This window comes from Diadema setosum, chromosome 5, assembly GCF_964275005.1.
Source record: "Diadema setosum chromosome 5, eeDiaSeto1, whole genome shotgun sequence".
NCBI classification, from domain to species: domain Eukaryota; kingdom Metazoa; phylum Echinodermata; class Echinoidea; order Diadematoida; family Diadematidae; genus Diadema; species Diadema setosum.
The window spans coordinates 31,209,243-31,232,638 of record NC_092689.1 but is presented as its reverse complement, the minus strand read 5'-3'; the positions used below and the strand labels follow the sequence as shown (position 1 = coordinate 31,232,638).

General features: G+C 38.3%; 1 protein-coding gene across 1 annotated transcript in view; it reads left to right on the top strand.

Annotated features, from left to right (window-relative positions):
• Positions 1-23,396, top strand: part of LOC140229285 (sialidase-2-like) — a 32,231-nt gene that overhangs the window by 5,270 nt on the left and 3,565 nt on the right. Inside the window, exons 2-7 of the mRNA XM_072309560.1 lie at positions 4,176-4,215; positions 17,704-17,874; positions 18,747-18,882; positions 19,584-19,677; positions 21,493-21,579; positions 22,702-22,844. Coding sequence (XP_072165661.1) covers positions 4,176-4,215; positions 17,704-17,874; positions 18,747-18,882; positions 19,584-19,677; positions 21,493-21,579; positions 22,702-22,844 — 671 coding nt within the window. The remainder of the gene's footprint in view (positions 1-4,175; positions 4,216-17,703; positions 17,875-18,746; positions 18,883-19,583; positions 19,678-21,492; positions 21,580-22,701; positions 22,845-23,396) is intronic.

Below are 23,396 nucleotides of genomic sequence, written 5' to 3'. Positions count from 1 at the left end.
CACCATCTACAATACACAGTGTGTACCAAAAGCTTGCAGTCCAAACTCATACTGCATGATTGGCAGAATTTAAACACAAAGTTGTACTGTTTGACACAGACCGAGTGAAAAAGTTGCATTCACAGTCACACCAAGATTGTAGTCCGTGAAAAACCTGTGCAAAATGCTGTCATTAGTCAAGTTCACAGGTACCTAAAGATGACATTGAAGCTATCACCATTCTAGCAGCTGTGGCATAAAATGTACATCTTGACAAAAGTTTGTAGATTGAGGTAAATTGTTGAATTATTACCGGCTTTATAATTAACCCTGTAAAAAAAAAAAATGAATAAAAGTTAGTCGTACTGAGTTTTTAGATGCTCCTGCCATCATAAATTCTTGCAAGTAACCGGCCGAGTTGAAGATGATTTGTAGCTCCATGTATTTGCTGTCAGGAGTCAGATGCCAAGGTCAGAGGTTATGAAATGGTTCATGGAATACTAGGGAAAATACATGATCAGACATTTAAAGGGATGAGGAGTGTTAGAAATTTGCAGAGAGTGCCATCCCATATGAATTTTGATAAGCTAGTAGAAAGATAGTTCATTTCAAAAGAAATATCTGATTAGATAAATAAAAAAAAAGAGTGATATCCCTACACTGTACCTCTGAAGGTGAAATCAAGAGTGAATTTATAACAGAGAAAGTTCAAATCTGACTGAGTGTTGATAAATCATAAGCTATACAGTATTTTCTAGTCACCCCAGCGATAATAATAATTGGGTCCTGTTTGACTTTCATATTGCATGCACATACATGTAATTCTGTGCTTGCATCGTACACAAGATCGGAAATATCAATTCCTTTCTGTAAAATTATTTTCTTCTTCTGTACGTTATACAATTTGTACGATTTCACACTTACTTCAAGTTGGCTTTGGAGTGAAATCACCAAACAGAATGGAAGAGGTTTCATCCTTGTAATCAGACTCTAAACCAGCTGTAAAGTACTGTGAAGGGTGAGGGGAGGAGGTAATACCAAAACATCACAATGTTTTTGCAGCATGTTTTATGCACAAACCAGTTGGACTGTTGTGAGTTGATGACATCATCACCTGAGCTAATTTGCATAGTTAAATGTATGTGTGATTTTTTATATTTTTTTATGAGCAACTTTGCCATTTGGTGAAAACGTGAAACCTGCCTTCTGTAACTTTGATCTATGTCTGATTTTGATGTAATAACTCCATTCGTTCTTTCTTTCTGCTCATTCAAATCTGTTTATTCTGGTCAACGTACATTGTATCAATGACCTAGAGTTGCACCTGAATGATTTGGGGGAAGTGCTTTCCCTGGCTTGTCTTGAGGAGAGTCACAAAGAAAATATTGAGCACTCTCTTAAAAGGAAACTGACTGATTTGACAAGTACTTCTCCTGTGTACTACATACAGTAGGTGAAACAAAAAACATTTCCCACTTTTGATCCTTAAGTTAGAGTAGTTTAAAAACTATATATCAGACAACACTGACATTGATATGAGCAATAGCTGAATAGTGTACAATATTGTTGGAGGTAATTTAGATATGAAAGCATAATCAGTTTCTTTAAATTCAAGATTGGTTTTTTAGTTTACAAGGGTTCAGATTTTGCTCTATTTTAAACCCTCTGTACAAAATTTTAACTTTGCACAGGGGTCAATTGATGTGTAGGCCCTTATGAAGTGTGTAGTTACATGTAAAACACCCAGAAAATGGTCAGTGTTTGTATGCTCTATTATTCATTCACGTGGAATTCTACTGTCACGGCCTGTCACAGCTAGTCTTATATTCATCCTGAAATGTACATGTAGTGTCTGCAAACACATGAAAACATGTGCTTACTTTTTTTCATGTGCATACATTTTACATTTACCTTGAATTCAGACTAGCACTGTCCAGGGCAATCCATCATGAATTATTGATAAAGCATTTAAATGAAATGAAATGAAATGAAATTTATTCATGAATATTCCACATAGTGGACATTACGTCATATATACAGACATATACAGAGTATAACACACAGTAGACATTATATCATAAATATACAGAGTATACAGTTTACAAATATTTTTTAGATAAGATTACAACATGTACAAATGTGGAGAGGACTACTTAGAAGTACCTGCTTGTTAGATGTACATTGTGTAGTCCCCCTACAGAATACAGACAAAATGATATCAAAGAAAAGGTGAAGTGTTGTAATGAAAACACCATACGTTGTACATTATTTACAAGGGCACAATTATGAACCCTGGTATGGATTTAGATTGTACATGTAATGTTACACGGTACAGGTTTACGATGTACAAAGTGTTGACAGTGTGCATTTATAATTCGTCGCTGGGGTGACAAGACCTTGTATCTGCAATTTTGGTGAAAATGGCTTTTTTTGGTTAATGGTCAGATAATCAATTAAGTGATGTTTTGTCCAAATCCTGTAGATGTCTTACCCCAAGTAGTTTAAATGAAATGAAATTTATTCATGAATATTCCACATAGTGGACATTATATCATAAATACAGACATATACAGAGTATAACACACAGTAGACATTACATCATAAATATACAGAGTATACAGTTTACAAATATTTTTTAGATAAGATTAAAACGTGTACAAATGTGGAGGGGACTACTTAGAAGTACTGCTTGTTAGTGTGTAGTCCCCCTACAGAATACAGAGAAAATGATATCAAAGAAAAGACAAAGTGTTGTAATGAAAACACCATACGTTGTATTATTTACAAGGGCACAATTATGAACCCTGGTATGGATTTAGATTGTACATGTAATGTTACACAGTACAGGTTTACGATGTACAAAGTGTTGACAGTGTGCATTTATAATTCGTCGCTGGGGTGACAAGACCTTTTATCTGCAATTTTGGTGAAAATGGCTTTTTTGGGTTAATGGTCAGATAATCAGTTAAGTGATGTTCTGTCCAAATCCTAGATGTCTTACCCCAAAAATAAAGCCACTACGGCATGTCAAAGGAATGGCTATCCCATTCACCACTGTGCTTTGGCCGCCATGTTTTTTGGCTCTCCTGAACACTTGACATTTTGTAGATACGAGGTCTTGTCGCCCCAGCGACGATATGCAATTAGAATAATGAATGAAACAGATGATAACCTTTCGAGTGTACGTAATGAAAGTACATGTACTTCTAGAAAACTTTGGTTGAAATATACAGACATTAATTATCCTGGAACCGATTATTAGTACTTATCAAGAAACATATTTTTGAGCTTATACTTAAAGCTATTTAAGCTCTGAGCTTTTTTCAATGAATGATCAAAGGAATTCCAAAGCTTAGGACCAGTAAACATAAATTTCTGTTGCCAAAACTAGTTCTATTTTTAGGAAGATGATAATCATTCGCATGCCTTGTTGAGTATGTATAACTTTATTCTTTTGGAACATTTCCTTAAATGCAGCAGGGGTAGCGTTAATTTCTACATTGTACATAAAACAACCCAGCTGAAGTCGATATAAATCAGTAATCTTAACCATTCATGTGCCTTGGAGCAAGAGTCCAGAAGCCTAGTCAGCAGAGCTCTGAAAAGGTGGTATTCATTTGATTCATGCCTATTGTTCAGGGTCATTGTAAGCACACACTCACGCACTCACATACATGCACACATCAATGGTTTCTGTGTGAAGTTCAAGTTTTGTAATTTGACCAAAATCTGGAACCTAACTTTAAACAAATCAAGGATTTCATGAAACTGATTTATGCTTTCGTATTCAAATTACTTCCAACTAAATTGTACACTATTCAGCTATTGCTCATATCAATGACAGTGTTATCTGATATATCATAGTTCTCAAACTATTAAGGATCAAAGGTGGGAATATATTTTTTTTTTGTAATAGTTAGTACAAAACATGCGAGGAGAACTTCACAAATGACACCATAGCCATAAACTACCATGCAATCAAAATGTCCATGGAAGTCATATAAAACGACTCAAGATGTGCTGACTTTTGTAATTTTTATTTTCTTTGAGTGCATCCCCATGTCTGATACTTCTTTATTTTTATTCATTTGTTCCTCATGTGTAACTGCTTCTGTTTTTCAAGACTTTTCTCCACTTCAATTGAATGAATCGTGCTGTATCACCGTTTTGATGATTTCTTGTCTTTTAACTTGCAGTGGTCTTTAAGGCTGGAATGAAGCCCTACAACTCTTCAAGGTAAGCAACCCTAGAGACTGTAAGAGCTGTAAGGCAAAAGAATACGCCCCCAATTCCTAATACTAGTACATACTTGTACATGTGTCGAAAACAAACAGAGAAAGTTATGTGTCATGCATGCCTTTCAAACTTGTGCATGCAGCAATATGAAGACTCACTTGTGAATTCTGTGTCTTCATTTCAATGGTGGAACAAGCAACAGAAAAATCTTATAAAATGTAAGAATATATTCTCACATCCCATTAATAGTATTTTTGAGGATTTTGTAAAGAAGCTTGCAAGCAATGCGAGTTGCAATAACTGCAGTTGCAACTGTAGCTGCAACTGTAGCAAATTAAATGTAATGCAGTGCTTAATGCTGGCGCCAGTCTGGCGGTCCCAGACTGGTAAAAATCACTGTCGGGCCAGTAACTTTTCAGAAATTGCCAAATATACTAGTCTGACATGACCAGTTAAAAAACAAAACAAAAAACAAACAAACAACCAACCAAACAAACAAACGAACATTACTTTGTTGGGACCACTCAAAAAAAAAAGAAGAAAAAAAAAAGAACAGGACCAGTAAAATTTAGTCAAACTTGCTATCTGCTGGTCCAATAATGACAGGTCGGGCCAGTAATATATATACATATAGGTCAGTGTGCAGCCCTGCTTTAATAATGGTACCAGGGAGGTGGAAGAGAGAGTCTCTCTTACATCTCCCTGATGGTACACATGCTCACAGCTACAATGTAAGTACTTTTAGCCAAACTGAGGCTGTGGAACATTATATAATTAGATGATGACTGGCGGGGAAGGGAACATACCGAATGTTCCACCTGAAGGGTTTGAAATGCTATTGAGGGAGGTTATAAGTCCCGAGACGAAGTCGAGGGACTTGTAGCCTCCCGAAATAGCATTTCAAACCCTGAGGGTCGAACGTTTGGTATGTTCCCGACAACAAAAGTCATCATCTGTTATATTATATGGGTTAGTCATATACCATCATTATCAATTGATTTCATGCTCTGAAAGTGGCGCATTAAACCGTACACCGTATCTTATTGATATCATGGTACGCTTAGCGAAAAGGTCCAGTACGCGCACAATGCACTCGATCGCGCTAGCTCGCGCAGAGCCAAATTCACTGTGCGCGCGGGTATTTGTTACGTGAAAATGTTTTCCCATTTGAGAACATAACAAGAATGTTCGCCCATGGGCGAACATAACGAATGTACCTCCATCACGTGACTGTGTTTAGCCAATCACTAACCGGTATTTGACTAACCCATTTAATATTAGTAACTGTAATTCTACTTTCAGTAGGTTTACAGTCAACTGTTAAAAAAAAAAGGACAGTTGTTTTTTGAAACACCTCTCACTCTGAGGGAACTTGTGCGACACAGCATGATGGTTTGATGTACATGGTGCGAAAAAGCTACATAACTGTACAAGAACTTCACAGTCAGTATGCACTGAGTGAACATGATGTTTTGATGACAAATTGTTTCCAGTTTCACCTCATGCACAAATACTTGGGCAGTCTGAAATGGTGCTCAGGTCCAAACAGCTGTCAAATTACAATGTAAAGCTCCAGGCATTTACTTTCACTGGTCAAACACAGCCTGTCTTCAATAGTGATTTGACTCATTGGTTCATTGTACTAGATCAATTCATCATACTGTTAGACCATTATTTGGGGTGAAACCGATTTCCAGAATGAGTTTGCGGTAATTAGTTCGTCGTACTATGTAAATAATGTGAACCATGTTTCTTCTGCTGTTTTGAGAAATGCTGCCTGTTGTGTTAATCACAAAGCTCAAAAATCATGACTGTGCGCCTAACTACAATACCATCCTTAGGGAAGCTCAACAGGGAAAGCCTGACACTTTGTTTTCTTGTGTTTTGCTTGTCTTATTTGTTTCTCTGTTATCACTTGTACTGTTTTGCAAATGCTGAATAAATAATAATAATGATTATAATAACTATAAAGTTTAATTGCACTTCCAAAACATATATGGTGTATGTGTAGAGCATATCGAATCACCATTGTCATTTTCAGTCTGTGTAGGCTGAGTGCAAGACACTTTGTAATGTTTCGTAGCAGCATGGGGATCAATTGTTCACCTGAATACAAAAATGGAATATGGAATAGAAATGAGGATTTGTTTGCATAGCCTCAATGTTTAGACAGTCATGCTCCAAGCACAATGAATGCTGGAAGCATTTAATGCGATTGTCCCTGAGTCTGTTTGTTCATATTGTTTTATTTATTTATTCATTTATTATGCCATCTCTGTGACGGTGAATCCATATATATTGTGATAGCCCAAGATTCACAACTTTAGGTGTTTTGACCAGGGAGGTGTTGTCTCACCTCCCTGGTTTTGACCAGTCATTTTGAAACCTACTGTATGGCTGTATGCCTGGTTTTAGTTTTTTGTTTGTTTGTTTGTTTGTTTGTTTTTTGTCATAGCAAGCATCTACTTTTTATCCTTTGAATATGATCAGAGGTGGATAAATCCTTTATGATAATGTCCTTGCTGTATAAGCAGTGACCAAGGTGCCACAAAGAGTTTCAGTATTGTAAAGACTGGTAATTGCTAAAGCTTTATGGCTCTTCACATACAGTGTAGTTTTACACACATACAACAGACATGATTCTGAGGTTGGAGTTAGTGGAGAATACTGTGGGTCTGCCATCTTATACTTGTAAGGTCTTTCAGAGTGGGACTTGAAGATCTCAGTTCCATGGTTTCTTACTGAGTGGGATTTGAAGCTCTCAGTTTCACACTTTCTTACTGAGTGCATTTTTATCACCTATGAAACAACAGATGAAACTAGATTTTCATTTGCAGAAACAAAAATGATGTAAGGCTCTCGAATGAAATCAAAGGACAAAAGAGGAACCAGTGAAATTTGACATACAATGTAATGATCGTTGTATAATACAGTATTCATCACATAATCGGGACAGGTTGGGAGTAGCAAACACAGCCCCTTTAAGCGGGGTGCCCGATTTCGCGATGAGCACTCACCATACACTAATGGCATACGACATGTACATGTACATGTAGTGCACACACACACACACACACACACACACACACACATACACACATGCATACTGACGTACTGTACATGTACATGAATACACAACCACGCTACCCCTCGGCACGACCCTCTAGCTCTCCCTGCGTTCTCGCAATGATGTACTGTAGAGTAATCGTAACCGGGTTCTTCTTCTGTCAACTCTCTCAGTAGGAATTGCAAGCGAGCACATGGCTTTGCTTATGTAGGGGGAGAAGAATGTTCGCGAAAGCATGTGTTTTGCAATGGCATGGATATTATATACACGGCGCTTTCGTGGCTATGCATGTACGTGTACTGGATGGACAGAGGTCAAAACACACCAGTCGCAAGCTTGCTTTGTAAGTTCGATGTAAACGACAACTGATAGGGAATCTTTGAAATATTGTTGTGGTATTTTGGTAGATTTTTTGTGTAAAATATCAACAAAATCAAAGATCGCTTGAAGAAAAATTGTCCCGTTTATCAGAGGTCCCCGCCCGATTGTCCAGTGAAAATAACATGCATTGGAAATGTTTCTGGGAAGCGTATGTCATTAATAAGCGAGGTTCCCGATTATCAGATGCCTGATTATGTGGTGAATACTGTACTGGAATGTCTTGAGATTGATAAGACATACACAGGCCTCGAATTAACCGACGGCCACCGACGGCCATGGTCGTCGGTGCCCCTCTCGTTGGCCGCAATGCCTTTTTTTCCTTGATCAAAGTTACGGCCAAAAAAAATGTGCCCTTTTTCTTGTTGCCGTGGTGCCTTTTTAGAATGAAAGTTATTATTTATGACGTATAATATGCCCTTTCTCAAAGTCTACACTTTAATAAGCTCGAACAACTTTCCTGATCTCAAATATCATACCTTCAGTTCACTCGCGTCCCAATACAGTGTATATCTGATTCAAACTCAAAGTATCTTTCCGAGATACGAGACGACGTGTAGAAGTCTACGTACATGTACGCCTGACCGGCTTTTACTGCAGCGCAGCGGCCATAGAGTTACTAGCTAGGCAGCGGCGGGCCGGAGCAAGTGGTCGCAAGCCATGCTAAAAAATGCCAGGCCTGTCGGACGGCTGCGAGCATTGCCATCTCTCTCGCTCTGCATTCATGCCTGCATGCTCAAAGCAAAATGGAGCCGGAAGTGCTCCAAAGCGAGCGCGGCGTACGCGTTGAGAACGTACTGTATTACAGAACCTACATCGTATTGCATATGGCCTACTGCCTAACGTCGTCTGCTGCGGAGAGATCTTATGCGTGCGTGCGCTGCTGGAGTGTAGCAGCACGGTCGATAGCATACAGCTCTATGGGGCATTCACATCACGTATAAACACCCAACATGCCCTTTCCAATGTGGCCTTGGTACCCCTCTGACTGACCTAAGTGCCCTTACCTCTTGGAAAAAGTGCCCTTTTCTAAATGGCCTTGCCCCTCCAAAATCCTATTTCAAGGCCTGCATACAGGACGAATATCGGAAACATTTGTGTTTATAGTCATTGCACTGTCTTCAAGTTAAGGCCAGCTCTCGCTTAGCTGCGTTGCAGTGGTGAGTTTTGGGAGTGATGGTGAGTTTAGTTTTATCAGCACTCGCAGTGACATGTGTACAGCTTTTCATGGAAATCAGGACAACTTGCCACTGCTTGTACTGTGTTGTATTGTAATTGACTACAACTTGGCTCTTAGAGGCATAATTTGCCATTTGCAGATGAAACAGAAACCCAGCATTCTTCTTCTTCTTAAGTGCCGTCTTCAGTCCGAAGATTGGCGACTATGGACCTCCACTCTGTTCTGTTCATGGCCGCCTTACTACATGCGGCCCCACTCTTTCCTGTCCACTCCTTTATGTTGTTACACCACACACTGCGCTGGCGTCCTCTGCATCTTCTGCCTTCTATAATCCCTTCCAGTACACTTTTTGGGATGCTCTGATGTCTTTTAACCCAGCATTAGTGCTTTAAAATAGTTCTAAAATGTGAGTTAGGGATAGAAACAACCACTGCAAAAATTTGAATCTGTATAATCGATGTTAAGTGTTGTTTAATGTACAAAACGTGAACAATAATTATAATAAAAATGTTTCCAGACTAAACCGTCTACGGTTACGGTTTATTGAAAAAACACTGATGTCTCCTTATATTTTAGGCTTAATGGCGAAACTTTTATATGGTAGGCTGTTTTGTGATACAAGTGACCTACACATACATGCTGTTTACATCAAATGTCATATTTGGAACATTTTTGAAAACACTGCTCCCAAAGGTAAACTGGACCTTTATAAAGTAAGAACTAAGTTGTTGTTGTTGTTTGTTTTTTTGAACGTAGGAATGTGCAACATAATGATGATAATTTTCAAATTCAGTACCAGGTAGGTGAGTTGAAATAAGAAATTCATGGCTGTACTACAGAAAGATATCAATTTGATCGTTTGTTTCATCAAAACTGATGTTCCCTTCAGGAATCATCAATTTCAGCTATTTAAAGGTCCAGTTTACCTTTTGGGAGCAGTGATTAAAAAATTTTTCAAGATGTCACATTTGATGCATATTTGTAGGTCTGTTGTATCACAAAACATCCTACCATATACAATGTTGGCAATAAAGCCCAAAATATAAGAAGATATCAGTATTTTTTTTTAAATAAACCATAACTGTAGACGGTTTAGTCTGGAGTCACTTTTATTATAACTATTGTTCACATTTTGTGTACACTGTATTTAACAATACTTAACATCGATAATATGGATTCAGATGTTTACAGTGGTTGTTCCTATCCCTTACTCACATTTTTGAACTTGTTTAAAGCACTATTGCTGGGGTTTTGTTCATCTGCAAATGGTAAATTATGCCTTTAAAGCATGTAGGCCTAGTATGCTGTTGTATATAGATTGGGGAAACACAAATATTTGACTTCTTTCATCTGTGTTAGCATCAAACTGTAATGTAAACATGTGCCCGGCTTTGTGGGGAGGTACCTGAAATGCCAAGATTTTGGACTAGTGCATGTTTGCCATATTAGTCCCACACACAGTCATTCATATATTGGTTTTCTGACACTGTCATCATATGTCATAATTGGACTTCATGCAGAAGAAGCAATTTCCTATTAATTTGTCATGGCTGATTTGATACTTTATAGCTGCAATCTGTGCCTACTGTGCACATCAAACTGTAAATCCATTTATATATGTAAAGGCCATCCTTTTGTTGACAGCCTTCATCTCAGATCATTATTTAAGCGTAAAGACAATGCTGTCAAATTTGTCTTATAATTAGGGCCTACTGCTTAGTGTTTGTCATTCATTGTGAATTATTAGTTTGTTGAGTTGGGGGGGGGGGGGGATAATGATAGAGCGTTTTACAGAGACGCAAAAGCCTACTCTGGTACAGTATAACTGCAAATTTTTAGACCTGTGGCAAACAGGAGCTTCGATCTTTGTTCTCATGCCTGCGTTGCTGTGTTTATCAAATATTCTCCTCATCATTGTATGTGATTAGACAGTGTCAACATCTACACACTGTAACATATTGGTTATTTTCAGAGAAAACTCTGTGAACACAGACACACAGTAATGTACTTTTATTGTATGGGTGTGTTGTTTGAAAGTTTACATGTTGATGTCTATGAGGAAGAGAGGTTTGCGGTATGTTAATAGTACAGCTCTACAATGTATCCTTTGATACTAGACCCATCAATTTGAAAGTGGAGTGTCACTGTACATCTGTACTGAACAATCATTTGAACTTTCTCCTTCATTGTGAAATTTATCTTACAAGTTTCATTCTCCCAATTTCTTGGCTTTGTTCTACCTAATTTGTTATTAAAGAATAACTCCTTCACTGCACAAATTGTAATTTTCTCTTTCAGGTCAGAGGCCAGAACTGTAGCATGAGGTTTTGAGCGTGATTCACTTGGGTTTTGTTATTCATTTATTCTGTTACCAGAGAAAAGCCGGGCAGAAACGTTGAAGCCATATGGGAATAGAGTATTTATATGGATGGAGCTACTTGTAACCCATAAAAGGGAGACTTGGGAGGGGGGGGGGGGTGAGCGGGCGTATGACATGACATTAGTTATTAATGAGGTTGATGAATAATCGTGCGCTCGCATCTCACTCATCCGTGTGCACAATTTGACAAGACTCAATGCAACTGTGCACTCTGCTGCTGTTCCCAAAGCACATATCGTGCCCAACTCTCAGACCCCCGTGTCAGCGATGTGGCACATGTTTGAATTTATAATGTTTAGTGCTGAACATCTGCTAATGGTAATTATAGGACACATGATAGGAACGATCATTGTGGATTGATAAAATTTGATTGATTGAATTTTTACCAAACAATGTGGTATTTTCATCATGGATTAAAACCTATTAGTCACTTTAAACGCCCAGAACTGCCTTATTGCTCCCTAAAATGACTGAAGCTGCCCGTTTGTGTTTTTTTATGGTTTCATTTTTACCATTTTTTTTCATAGAGTATGTAGTAATTAGGAAGAGGTCAAAGGACAACAAAAATATGTCAGAATTGCTTCTGTTGCACACCATTCTCTTCGCAAAGTCTTAATATGCTTTCAAGTATTAAACATACTATAACTTGTAATTGACAAAAATAATCATGCAATGAGTTATTTTCCATCATTTAGCAAGTTGTGGAAATGAGAGCAAAATTGCTGTACCTTTCAGGGAACCATAGGCCTTTTTATGTACAGAATCCTCAGGTGCTAAAGGGTTAATTCAAGCAACAAGATAGTTTGATAGCCTTCATGTTTGTTTGCATTTTAGATTTGTATAGGAAATATTGCTCTTATCCGCTACTGCACAAACTAGTTGCCCTATAATCCAAGGCAACTTAAAGGGTGTGTACAGTTCTGGTCGAGGTGAGGATTTAGCTTTTAACGTTTTGCGAGATATTCAGAAACCACTCTATGAGATGTCAAAGAGCATGCAGTTCTAAGGGGTATCAAAAGTTTATTCGATGAAAATCGGTTTTGAAATGGCTGAGATATCCAAAAACAAGGTGAAACAAAGAGATGATAATAAAGTTGTGGCATGTCGCCTTTTATTATTAGCACTTTTTTGGATATCTCAGCCATTTGAAAACCAATTTTCATCAAATAAATGTTGAATCCTTCTTAAAATGACATGTTCTTTCATATTTCATAAGAGGCTTTTCATTATCTCACTTAGGAATGTTAAAAACATGAATCCTCACCTCAACCAGTACTGTACAGTCCCTTTAAGGCATTATCTTCAGACCTTTAACTCAGTAGATTTGTATTTCATATGAATGACTTTGGAAAAATGATGTGCAGTCTCATTTATTGCATAAAAGTAGAAGTGAAAACAGTAATATTTGTACAGGTGGTGCTTACATGGAAATCGTCCAGCAATCAGAACTCTGTGCAAGTCAATCGTGGGTATAATATTGCTCACCACTCAACACACACACACACACACACACACACGCAATGCTCCTGGCAATGCTCATAGTCCACTGTTACATGTACGTCCATGTAGAGCTTGATATTTTAGAGTGAGTTCCATATCTCATTAAAACCTAGATGCTGTCTTCTCTGTTTGGATTTACTTTTATGTGTATGTATTCAATAAATCATTTTATAAAATGGGTTCAAGAATGTATCCAATTGGAAGCGCTGAAATGAGTCATGTGTGCGTGCATTAATTTCTTACTAACATGCACGCCGTAAAGTCACTGATGTCACAATGTTTACATGCACTAGCAGTGCACGCTCAATCAGTTGTTACAAGTGCGTCGCGCGCTACTATACGCGCTGTCAATCCTGTAAACAACTTCTAGTTCGGGCTGCCAGCCGGCCTTTCTTACTTGTGCATAACATGTGGCGTACGTATGCTCTTATACATGTACGTACAGTACTTATATGTGCGGGATTTCCGAGTGCGACGTGCGTAAATGTTTGGGACGAACATCTTCGGACGGACATCTTACTTTTGAGCGAGTGCTACATGTAGCTGACTGGTATTGACCCACAAAGGTACATGAAAATGCTGTTAGTTTTCGACCCATTTTATAAAACAAATGATGCACAGGATTATTTTCATGGCGTTAGTGAAGGTGCGGCGCACTCGAGAGTATTGACAGTGGTGCAACATGCACAAGGCTGTGCGCCTCGTGCATGTTGCACCACTGTCAATACTCTCGAGTGCGCCGCACCTTCGCTAACGCACTCTATCCTGTGCATCATTTGTATATTGAAGTGGAAGTGGCATTGTATGGTGTTCACCTACTGCTAGTAGCTATTTACGCCAGTTTCTGTTACCTGTGTGGGGAATAAAAGGGAACTTGCTTAACATGCCCCTGGAGAACAATTTTTAATCTTTTTTTCCCATCCATTTTGATGTATTGATGCAAGCTTTTCTGGTTGATTGAGGCATGCTAGATAGTAGTGTTGATTTCTTCCAGGTCATTGATTCAAAAGAAACTATTTATTTTGTCTGTAGGGTATGGCAAGATGAAAATAAAAGGCCACCCTGGAAACTGCAAGTTTGCTATTAAATAATAACAGGGCCAGCAGAGCATTTTCCAAGTGGGGGGGGGGGGGGGCACTTCTAGGTTTCATGAGCTAACAAGCAAAAAAAAAAAAAAAAAAAAGGCATTCTGCGCAACTTCTGGTGCCACTTCTGGGTTTCTTGAGCTGACAAGCAAAAAGAAATAAATTTAACCCAGTGAAGTGGTCCCACCTCACATCCAACTGGACCCCATGGAAGACCAGCTTAACGTAGCTGAATATGGGCTATCCAGCCATCTTCTCAGATGGAAAATGAACAAACAAACAAACAAATAAAGAGAGGAAAAAAAGGTCTTCAGTGCAAAAACATAACTTTACTGCGCTTACACTTCAAGGTCTCTATTTCTTTCTATTGTGCCACTTAGGCCCAAATTCACGAAGGTGGTACAAATGAAACCATGGTTTAAACCATGGAGCGCAAAGTGTCGCATGGAATATTTTGTTACGAATTCAGTCATTTCGTCGATGAAATGATTATTTTGTTACGATTTACAATGACAACATTTTGTAACTTAATGAACATTTCGTCCACGAAATGATAATTTCGTTAACGAAATGGTCATTTCTAATGAGGTGGTGTACACAACCCACTGAGTGTGCAGCTTGGTGCATTGTTATTTTTAGGATTGAAGTGTAATCTTGTCACAAGACGTCATTTCTTGAGTGCCCAGGTACGTTATGCAATCCAGTTTACAAGGTGTTTACTTCTCTGATACAGAGTTTATTTTGAAGGGAAAAATTAAGTGTCAAATCTGTCTTATCACTAGCATCATGATTGCTCTTGTTTGTTCATGGCATAATCATTTGTTATTTTTTTCGTACTTGGGTGAGCTTTGGACATACATTGTGTAGATGTCTGCTTTTCTGCTACTAAATTAACCCTCACTCACCCCACATTTTCTTTGCTCTGTGTATGTGTCATTCTCAGATTGTCTGGGTATGGCTGAAATACATGTATATTTGGTTTACTTGTTTTCTATGTAACTGACATTCTGTTGTTTACACTTCTCCATATTTCCCCCAAGCATAGTGACTGAGGTATTATTCCCCCATCCCCCATACCAAATGTGCATTCCCTAAATCTCCAGTAAAGTTGTACTTTTCAAACAACGTAGTCCAGCCTGATTTTTTTTTTTTTTTTTTTTTTTTTAAAGGGGGTGTATTTGACTTTTGACCCAGAGATTTCATTGAAACATGGGATGTTTTTGAGCTCACCTGAGCCAAAGGTTCAGGTTAGCATTTGCAATCATTCATCGTTGTGGGGTCCATAGTGCGTTACGCATGAACTTTTCACCTTTTCATCTTCTTGAAATCATTGTGATAGATTTTCACCAGACTTGGCAGGTACATGTAGCATTTCTGAGGGATAGGGCCTCAGTTTGATCAAATGGGCACTACGTGTACGTACTGTACCATGCCCCCCCCCCACTGATGCCCAACCCCCCCCCCCCAATTAAGGAATAAAAAAAAAAGAACTCCTTCTCTAGAATCAGAAGTGATTGAGCTAAATTAGTGCTACAATGAATAAGTACCAGGGGTAGATTGTTAAGGAAGCTTTACATTATAAATACAAATCTTCTTTTCTAGAACCAGAAGTGTAAGCTAAATGTGACTAACTGTTAACTGGCTCATAATTCCCCTGTAAATTAGAGAGGATAGTAAGAAGTAGACATTGTTTGTGTCCATGCAACCTTTACAGTTGCTGCCATTTGCCACAGCAGTTGCATGGTCTATTCTTGCACAGTTCTTGCACAGTAAGTTCTTTGCACACATCTTCCAATATTTCAAAATAGTAACAAATGTGTCTAATTTCATTCATTTACAATGGCAACATGCCAAGCAAGTGGCAAGATTACACGCTGTGTGTGCCACTATATGTAATAAATTGAGACATTGTGTGTCATACACTGTATCTTTGCAAGACTACATTTTCCCTCCAGTTTCTGATGTTGCATGTGTCTAATGTTACATTTTAAGCAGATGTTCCATACAGTACAGAGGATTTCATGTAATCTTGTGAACAAAAGACTGTATTTATAAACCAAATGGGTTTAGATGAATGGTGTTCAAAGGCATAGAAGCATTTCAGTTGTTAATAAGCCAGTTCGTAATTAGCTCATGTACACATTGGTACAAATGACCTTTATTTTTTTTCTCAGTTTGTTAGGCACTTCTCTCGTTTTCAAAGCGGCATAATGCATAAGCTTGTCCAATGTAACAATTTATGGAATTCATGTTCGAACAGGGAATGAACTTGTGTTGAGATCAGGTGATCAGAATACTCCATCAGTAAGTGTTGACAATTTAGCAGGCATCCATTTCATTGTTTTGTATTGAATGCAATTACAGCCTATTTCCTTTTATATGGCAAAATACCATTTTTGCTGTCAGGTGAATGTGCTCGCAAGCACCATTTAGATAAGGATCACATGAATAATCATAGCATCACAGATGCTTATCTCAATGAATTTACAAACCAAAATGCCTGTTGGTACAAATGACCTTTTTCTGCTCATGCGCAAAGTGGAATTACGAACTGGTCTATCGGGGTAGAAAAGGTACTTAACAGCAGGTACTTTGGGCTCTAGCTGTGGACACTTTTTGAGATACATGGCATTTTCCATGATCTGTCAATTATTTGATCCTGTGGTTCCAATGGCCATGTTTTTTTGAGAAATTTGTAATGCTGTAGCTATAAAGATTTAGTCAAATTATTAAACATATTTGTGAATCAACATGGTTCCCTTTTCATTTTGATTACTCCAAATGATGTGTGTTAGACCATGCCACAAGTTTTAATATGCCACATCTGGCATGACATTTCTCATTCTTAAGCACCACCAAACAATCTTACTTTTAGAAGGAAATGGTTTTCAGTTGCAACATTGATTATGATAAAATGGGCCATGTGCTGGTATCCATTGCACACGAGAGTGAATTGCATGCAGCTCATTCTGCATGCAACTCAGTGCTTCTGCTTTGACACCGTTCCAGCAGCATTCTACACACCCACTACTGAACGGGTAGGGCACTTTTGGAATGAAAGTTGGTGTACCGACTTTCATTATTTCACGTATTTGAACTCAACATACTACCAAAAAAAAAAATAATAAAAAAAATATGTCATCAATATTATCCTGGCACATTGCGTCAGCCAGACAAGTTTCTTGGTAGAGCTTTCCAATATATGGCAAGCAAATTTTAAATGGTGAAAGATAAATGTTGAGCCCTTACTAGTACTATGTTTCACAGTGTAGGTTTCACTTCTTGTTTGTTTAGGTTTTTTTTCAGCATTTGCATACCTTAGTTTATCTTCTTTCTCTCATTTTATGGATACCTGGTATTCACATTACCGCCAATGATTTTTGTTTTCTTCCATTGGGATATTTGATATTCTACTGTATGTCGCATATGCAACAGTCATCAAAACAAGTGTATGTATTATAATATTTCTGTTTAGACCAAAAAAAAGGCACTTTGGATGATACAAGGAACTATTTTGTCATACAGAACCATGGCCATTCAAATGATTCTAATGTGCAGCCATATTCCATTGCAGTTTCATTGTTTCAGTTTCTTTGTGTTCCAATCAATCATTAATTCATTCATTCATTCCTTCATTCCTTCATTCCTTCATTCTTATTCATTCATTCATTCTTTCATTCATTCTTCATTCATTCATTCTTCATTCATTCATTCTTCATTCGTTCTTTCGTTCGTTCATTCATTCATTCATTCATTCATTCATTCATTCATTCATTCATTCATTCATTCATGCATTCATTCATTCACCCATCCATCCATCCATCTGGAAATGAGGTCTCACATTGATTATCCATTTCTGGTTGTCTTTTTCATGAACGATGATGATCCTCCCCACCAGAATACCAGCTCTGGTCTACCACAAAGATACATTCCTAGCCTTCTGTGAGGCGCGTAAAGACACACACCACGACATTGGGAACATCCACATCGTACTCCGGAGAGGCAAACGGACAGACTGGAATGTGGAATGGGGCGAGCTGCAAATTGTTGCATCCAAAACAGGATTTAGGTAGGTCAGCTTAGGATTTCAGGGCTGTGTTTTTGTTTGTGTTTATTGTTTGTTTATTTGTTTTATTTTGCACCCAGCCAGGTGCTTGTCAAGTTGTACATGTGCCTATCTATTTACATTCATTTTGACATCCAATCATGTTCTAGATCTCTTCCATACGTGTACTTATTTCATTTACTCCCCCACCTTCTCCCCCCCCCCCCATTTTTTTTCCCCCCACCGAATTACCACCATAACTGATTCAGGCATTCTGTAGTATAAAAGGATTACTTGCATGATACTTGCCTCTTTAAAAAAGTTTCAACTAAAGACTCAGTACAATTTTCCTTAAACTTCAATATCAATGCCTTTTCAGAAACTACTATTGGCGATGGCATTTGGAATCTAGATTTATTCCAGTTGATTATAAAAGAACATGTCAATTTTTTCATAGCTCATACTGCATTTGCAAAGCCTTGAAGACTGTAAATGCTATATAATGTACAGGCAGACACACAATCTTAAGAATATAGGACTAGACTAGCACTTTTCTTGTGTGTGTTTGTCTGGCAAAACAACTGCCACTGATTCAGTTTTCAAGAGTGGGCTGGCTAGATGAATTACATTTGTTAACATGATACATTTTTAATAAATGCAAACAAAAGGAAACTGATGATAAATTTTTTGTGTGAATTATATTTCATCAAATCATAGTATAAAACAAGTCCTTTTTAGAGTGATGGAGAGTGAGCAAAACGATGGCAACACTTTTTATCCAAAGTGGGACAATAAATGAATGAAATGAAGTGAAATGAAATAGAATTAATATTTTACATTTTTTTGGTCCTCTTGTCTGTCATGTGATATGGTCTTCTTTCAATGCATTCCATCAGGGCAATGAATCCAGTCCCTATAGTGGACAAGACGCTGGACGCCATCATACTGGTCTTTACACTCATTCCAGCCTGGGTCGGCCAGTGGAAGCTGGTACGGGAAGGCATCTACAATCAGCAGCTGATGGTAACCAGAGTAAGTAGACTGATTGTTTCGACTGTGTCCTATTAAACGTGACTTTGTCTCTCCAATGTGGGTATCTCATTGGCCTGGAGACTTCGTGGCGACTTGGTGGCGACTCGAGTCTCACTGGTCGCAGAATCGTCATGGAGACATCTCCGTGATGTCTCCGTGATGTCTTCTGGAGACTAGCCTGGTCTTCGAACAGTCGCAAGAGAATACAAAATCTTCATTATTTTGGGAGACTTTTCCCGGTCTGTAGCTGGTCTCAAGAGACGTCTCCACTATGTCTTTGTGATGTCTTTCAGAGACTAGCCAGAAGTCAAGACAATAGTTCTTCAAGTAATTCATCAAAAAGTTGAATAATTTACTTTCAAAGTGTGATAAAAGAACTTAATTGATCATTGTTTAATTAATTTCCTTCAGTGGATATTTCCTTTGTGTTGTCACGACCTATCATTTTCATGAAGTTGAATTTTGGAGGTTGTAGTTTTGAACACGCTAGAGTGTCTTCTGGATATGATATTAGTCAGTCTATTTCAAATCCTCCACAGATTCATCGCCATATCAAAGATCATCCCCCTTGTTGTGTTATTACACACTATACAAGATGCATGTAGGCCTATCCTATTGCATGTGATCTTACAAGTCTTGCCGTGACATTGACATGGTTTGATTTTCAGTTTTTTTTTATCTGTACATGTTGTATTATGTAGAGTTTTGATTGCGGGGAGACGTGGACGATACCCACAGACATCACCAGCTCAACCCTCGGCCAGATGAGACCGTCCCCAGCACTCTATGCTCCAGGTATTAAAGGGACTGCTTTGTTTTTGTATTCTTTTTTAACCCGTTGAAGATGAGTCTCGAGTATACTCGGGCAGGTGTCTATGGGAAATGCATGCTGTAGCAAAATCAGCCCCTCCTTAACAGGTTAATAAGTGTTGTATATTATCGTAAAAGGGAGAGAGATTTGCATTGATACATGTACATGTATATATTTTAGTGAATTAACAATATCTGTAGTTATAATGTGATAGACAATGCCGTGTTTGTGATAGTAGTCTTATCATCAGCTTAGAACCAGAAGGGTGCTGTAATTGCCTTCTAAGATTTGAGCATGTATACAAATGAAGCAATCAATTTTCATTAAATAAAAAGTTTACTTAATCAAAAGCGGGTAGATTTGTAAGCATTGTTTCAAAGTATCGGGTAAAATAGTTCCCTTGTGGTTTTGATTTTTAACATTTTACTGAAAATGAAAACAAAACAAAATTGACACCATAATGTAGAGAAGATCACGCTCTACAACATGATACCAATAATTCAATGCCCCCTCCCCCCACCCCCAAGAAAAAATGTTATAGCGCCCTTCTGGTTCTCAGCTGATTATATGTACGTAATATATATATTAAGTTACCTAAATGTTGAAAGGTTCAAATAAATGTTCACTGTTTCACATAAGTCAGTGCTACAATGAGAAAGAATTAGTAATATGTGACCCGCTACAACAAAAGGGTCCTAAAGTCGCGCACGGTCGAAGCCGTGAAAATCGAGTTTGAAGTCAGAGCGTCAAAATTGGTCAAAACTTATGATTTTCTGATTTTGACATATTATTGGAGTCTGACATGTCTTGTATCATCTGTCGAAATTTTGAAGCAAAAAGATGAAAGGAAAGACCAAAAAAATAGCGTTTTTCTGGGCCATGTTTTTTGGCATTTCAACGAAGCAGAAACTGGTTCGATAATTTGGATTGAGCGCCACAGATAGGCTCCGCCCCTAACAATAACCAGAGTGATCTCATTGGTCAGTTTGCTGCTTGCCGCTAACCGAAGCGTGACGCTCGCACACTGTCCAGTTGACTGATGCGATCAGGCGGGGTGCGCTATGCCCAGCCGCTCCTCCTGGCATCCTGGTCACTGATTGGTCGGTGAGGAGACCGCCGACGCTGTGCTTGAATGAGCATTTCGGGGGTTGCTATATAGGGCTTACCTTCTATTGTCCGGAGCTGAAAACTGACTTGCGTGTCCCTTGATGGTGATTGCGTCGCAAGGGAAACTTTTAGGGCGCTGTTCTTGAAACAGTGATTTCCCAGACGTCTCGACATGCTCTCTTTTAAACATTGATATCTCAGCAGCCGATTATTTTCATAAGATGTGTTATATATCAATTTAAAGCAGACAGATTAGGGAATTATGTCATGCAATTTTCAAATAATCGACCTCGCCCGACTTTAGGATCATTTTGTTGTAGCGGGTCACATATTTCTATTTATGCATACAATACTAATGCAATATATGAGGAGGATGTTATTTTCTTTTTCTACTCTCCCTCCCTACCATGAATGTCTTTAAAAGCAGTGGAAATTTGCCTATGTTTGTTTCCGATAAAATCAAATACGCTCAGCGGTTGGAGTGCAATGGCTGTACAATGTCAGAATGGCTTCACTGTCCCCATCATATTCTTGATTGTTTTACAATGCAGCATAAGATAGCCAAGTGTTGTATATTACTGCTCTTCAACATAATTTCCTTTTTTCCCCTTCTTCTTCTTGTATATTACTGCTCTTCAACATAATTTCCTTTTTTTCCCTTCTTCTTCTTCTTTTGATTTCATTTCAACCAGGTCCTGGCCATGGTATTCAGATGGCATCGGGGAGATTAATTGTTCCTGGAAACTACTTTGTTAAGGACGAAATAGGTCCTTTATTACGTAAGTGCACAGTATAGAGGGTTTGACTTTCTGTTGGTGCATAAGACAGTGCTGTGAGTGAGATCATTGTCAGAGAATAACAAGCACACTAGATAATGACGATTGCATGGTTTTTTGACCTGGAAAAGTTTTGTATTGGATTTTGGTTTTTAATCAGTGTGTATCATACCCCAGCAGTATGCAGTGGTGACAGAGATATGAAATTTAAACCTCCAGTATTTCAGAGGTTTTTTTTTTTTTCAGAATTAATTCAATTTGATTCAATTCAATCACACTCTATTCCCATCCAGCAAAAGATAATACATAATACAAAGTATGCATAATGCAAAGTATATAACTAGATCCGGCTCTCCCTACAAGTTACTTCATCAGATATCAATGAGATTTCCAATAAACACTTCGGCTATCAAAAACTGGTCGGAGAGCTGTTGGGATGTTGCATAAAAAGATAATAATTATGCCAGATACGTGTATACCAGCATTTTGCTATTTGTGTAATTGCTGCCATCCACTCTATGCATCAAACAGTTAGCAATAATGGATATCATGCTATTACCATATATGAGTTGATCAATCTCTATCTATCCCCCCCCCCCCCCCCCCCCCGTTACACAACAGGAGAATGAAAGTAGCTCTCAGTGCATATAATGGGTTATTTTAATGTGTTCTTGACAATATTTGTGTGGCCGTGCGTGTTTGAAATCATCAGGCAATCATAGTACAAACGTGTACATCAGTGACTGCATTGCAGGCAGTTTTCATTGCAAGTAGAGCTGATGTCCAAATGTACTAACAAGTACAATTATTCACTTTGATGTTTTTGTACCATCCAAACGTATCATCCACCAAATGTTATCAAGAAGATATACAATCAAAAATAGTCAATAATCTTGATGCATTACTCAAAAGTGGCAAGAATTGAGTCATTCTGTAATCAATAACTCTTTTTCTTTTACAAACTGTACATGTACATGCCACATTGTAGCTCCGTGCTTTTATGCATTACTCCCATATGTTATTGATGTAAAGACACCTTGTGGTCGGATGCACGTAAAACTATATAATAATTTATCTCTTTTTTGTTTTCATTTGGCGGACATATTTTCTGGCTTCCCCTTTCAGATTATTTGGATAACTTCCACAACACAACAAATTATGCCAATGTGATCTTCAGCGATGATAATGGGGATACCTGGTTCCCCGGTGGACGCATCCCTTTTGGAATGGACCCCTTTTGGCGGCCAATTCACGGAAATGAGGCGATGGTAGGTCCCTTCTTCTTTTTTCTGGTCTTTTTTTTTTTCAAACAGCAAAACCTTGGTGTAAATGGCCTGGCTTTGCCCATAATGACATTACAACTTTGCAGTAAGTGCTCCCATTAATATGTGTCATTTGAGAAATGGGCCAATCGAGGACTGATGATTAATTACCCCATTAGCCCTATTCCCATTGGTGTTTTTTTTTTTCTATATTAGGCTTTGGGAAAAACAAAAAGAGGTTTGTTGAGTGGGGTAGTTGATCGGAGCCCTTTTCACATCTCGTCTGTTCAGAGTCCCGATTACTGGTAGCATAAAATCCTTGTATGGACATTGTAACAGATGTAGGCAGTGTCTTGTCACAATTTCTCTACTCTTCAGGAGGCCTGTTTTTATCCCTCCGCCACGAAGTGTCACCAGAAGCATTATGTTTTCGGGTTGTCCGTCCTTCCGTCCGTCCGTCATTAATTTTGTGAACAGCATAACTAAAAAACCGTTTGAGGTATCATAATGAAACTTGGCAGGTATATGTATGAGGGGGTGAAGTTGTGCCTATCAACT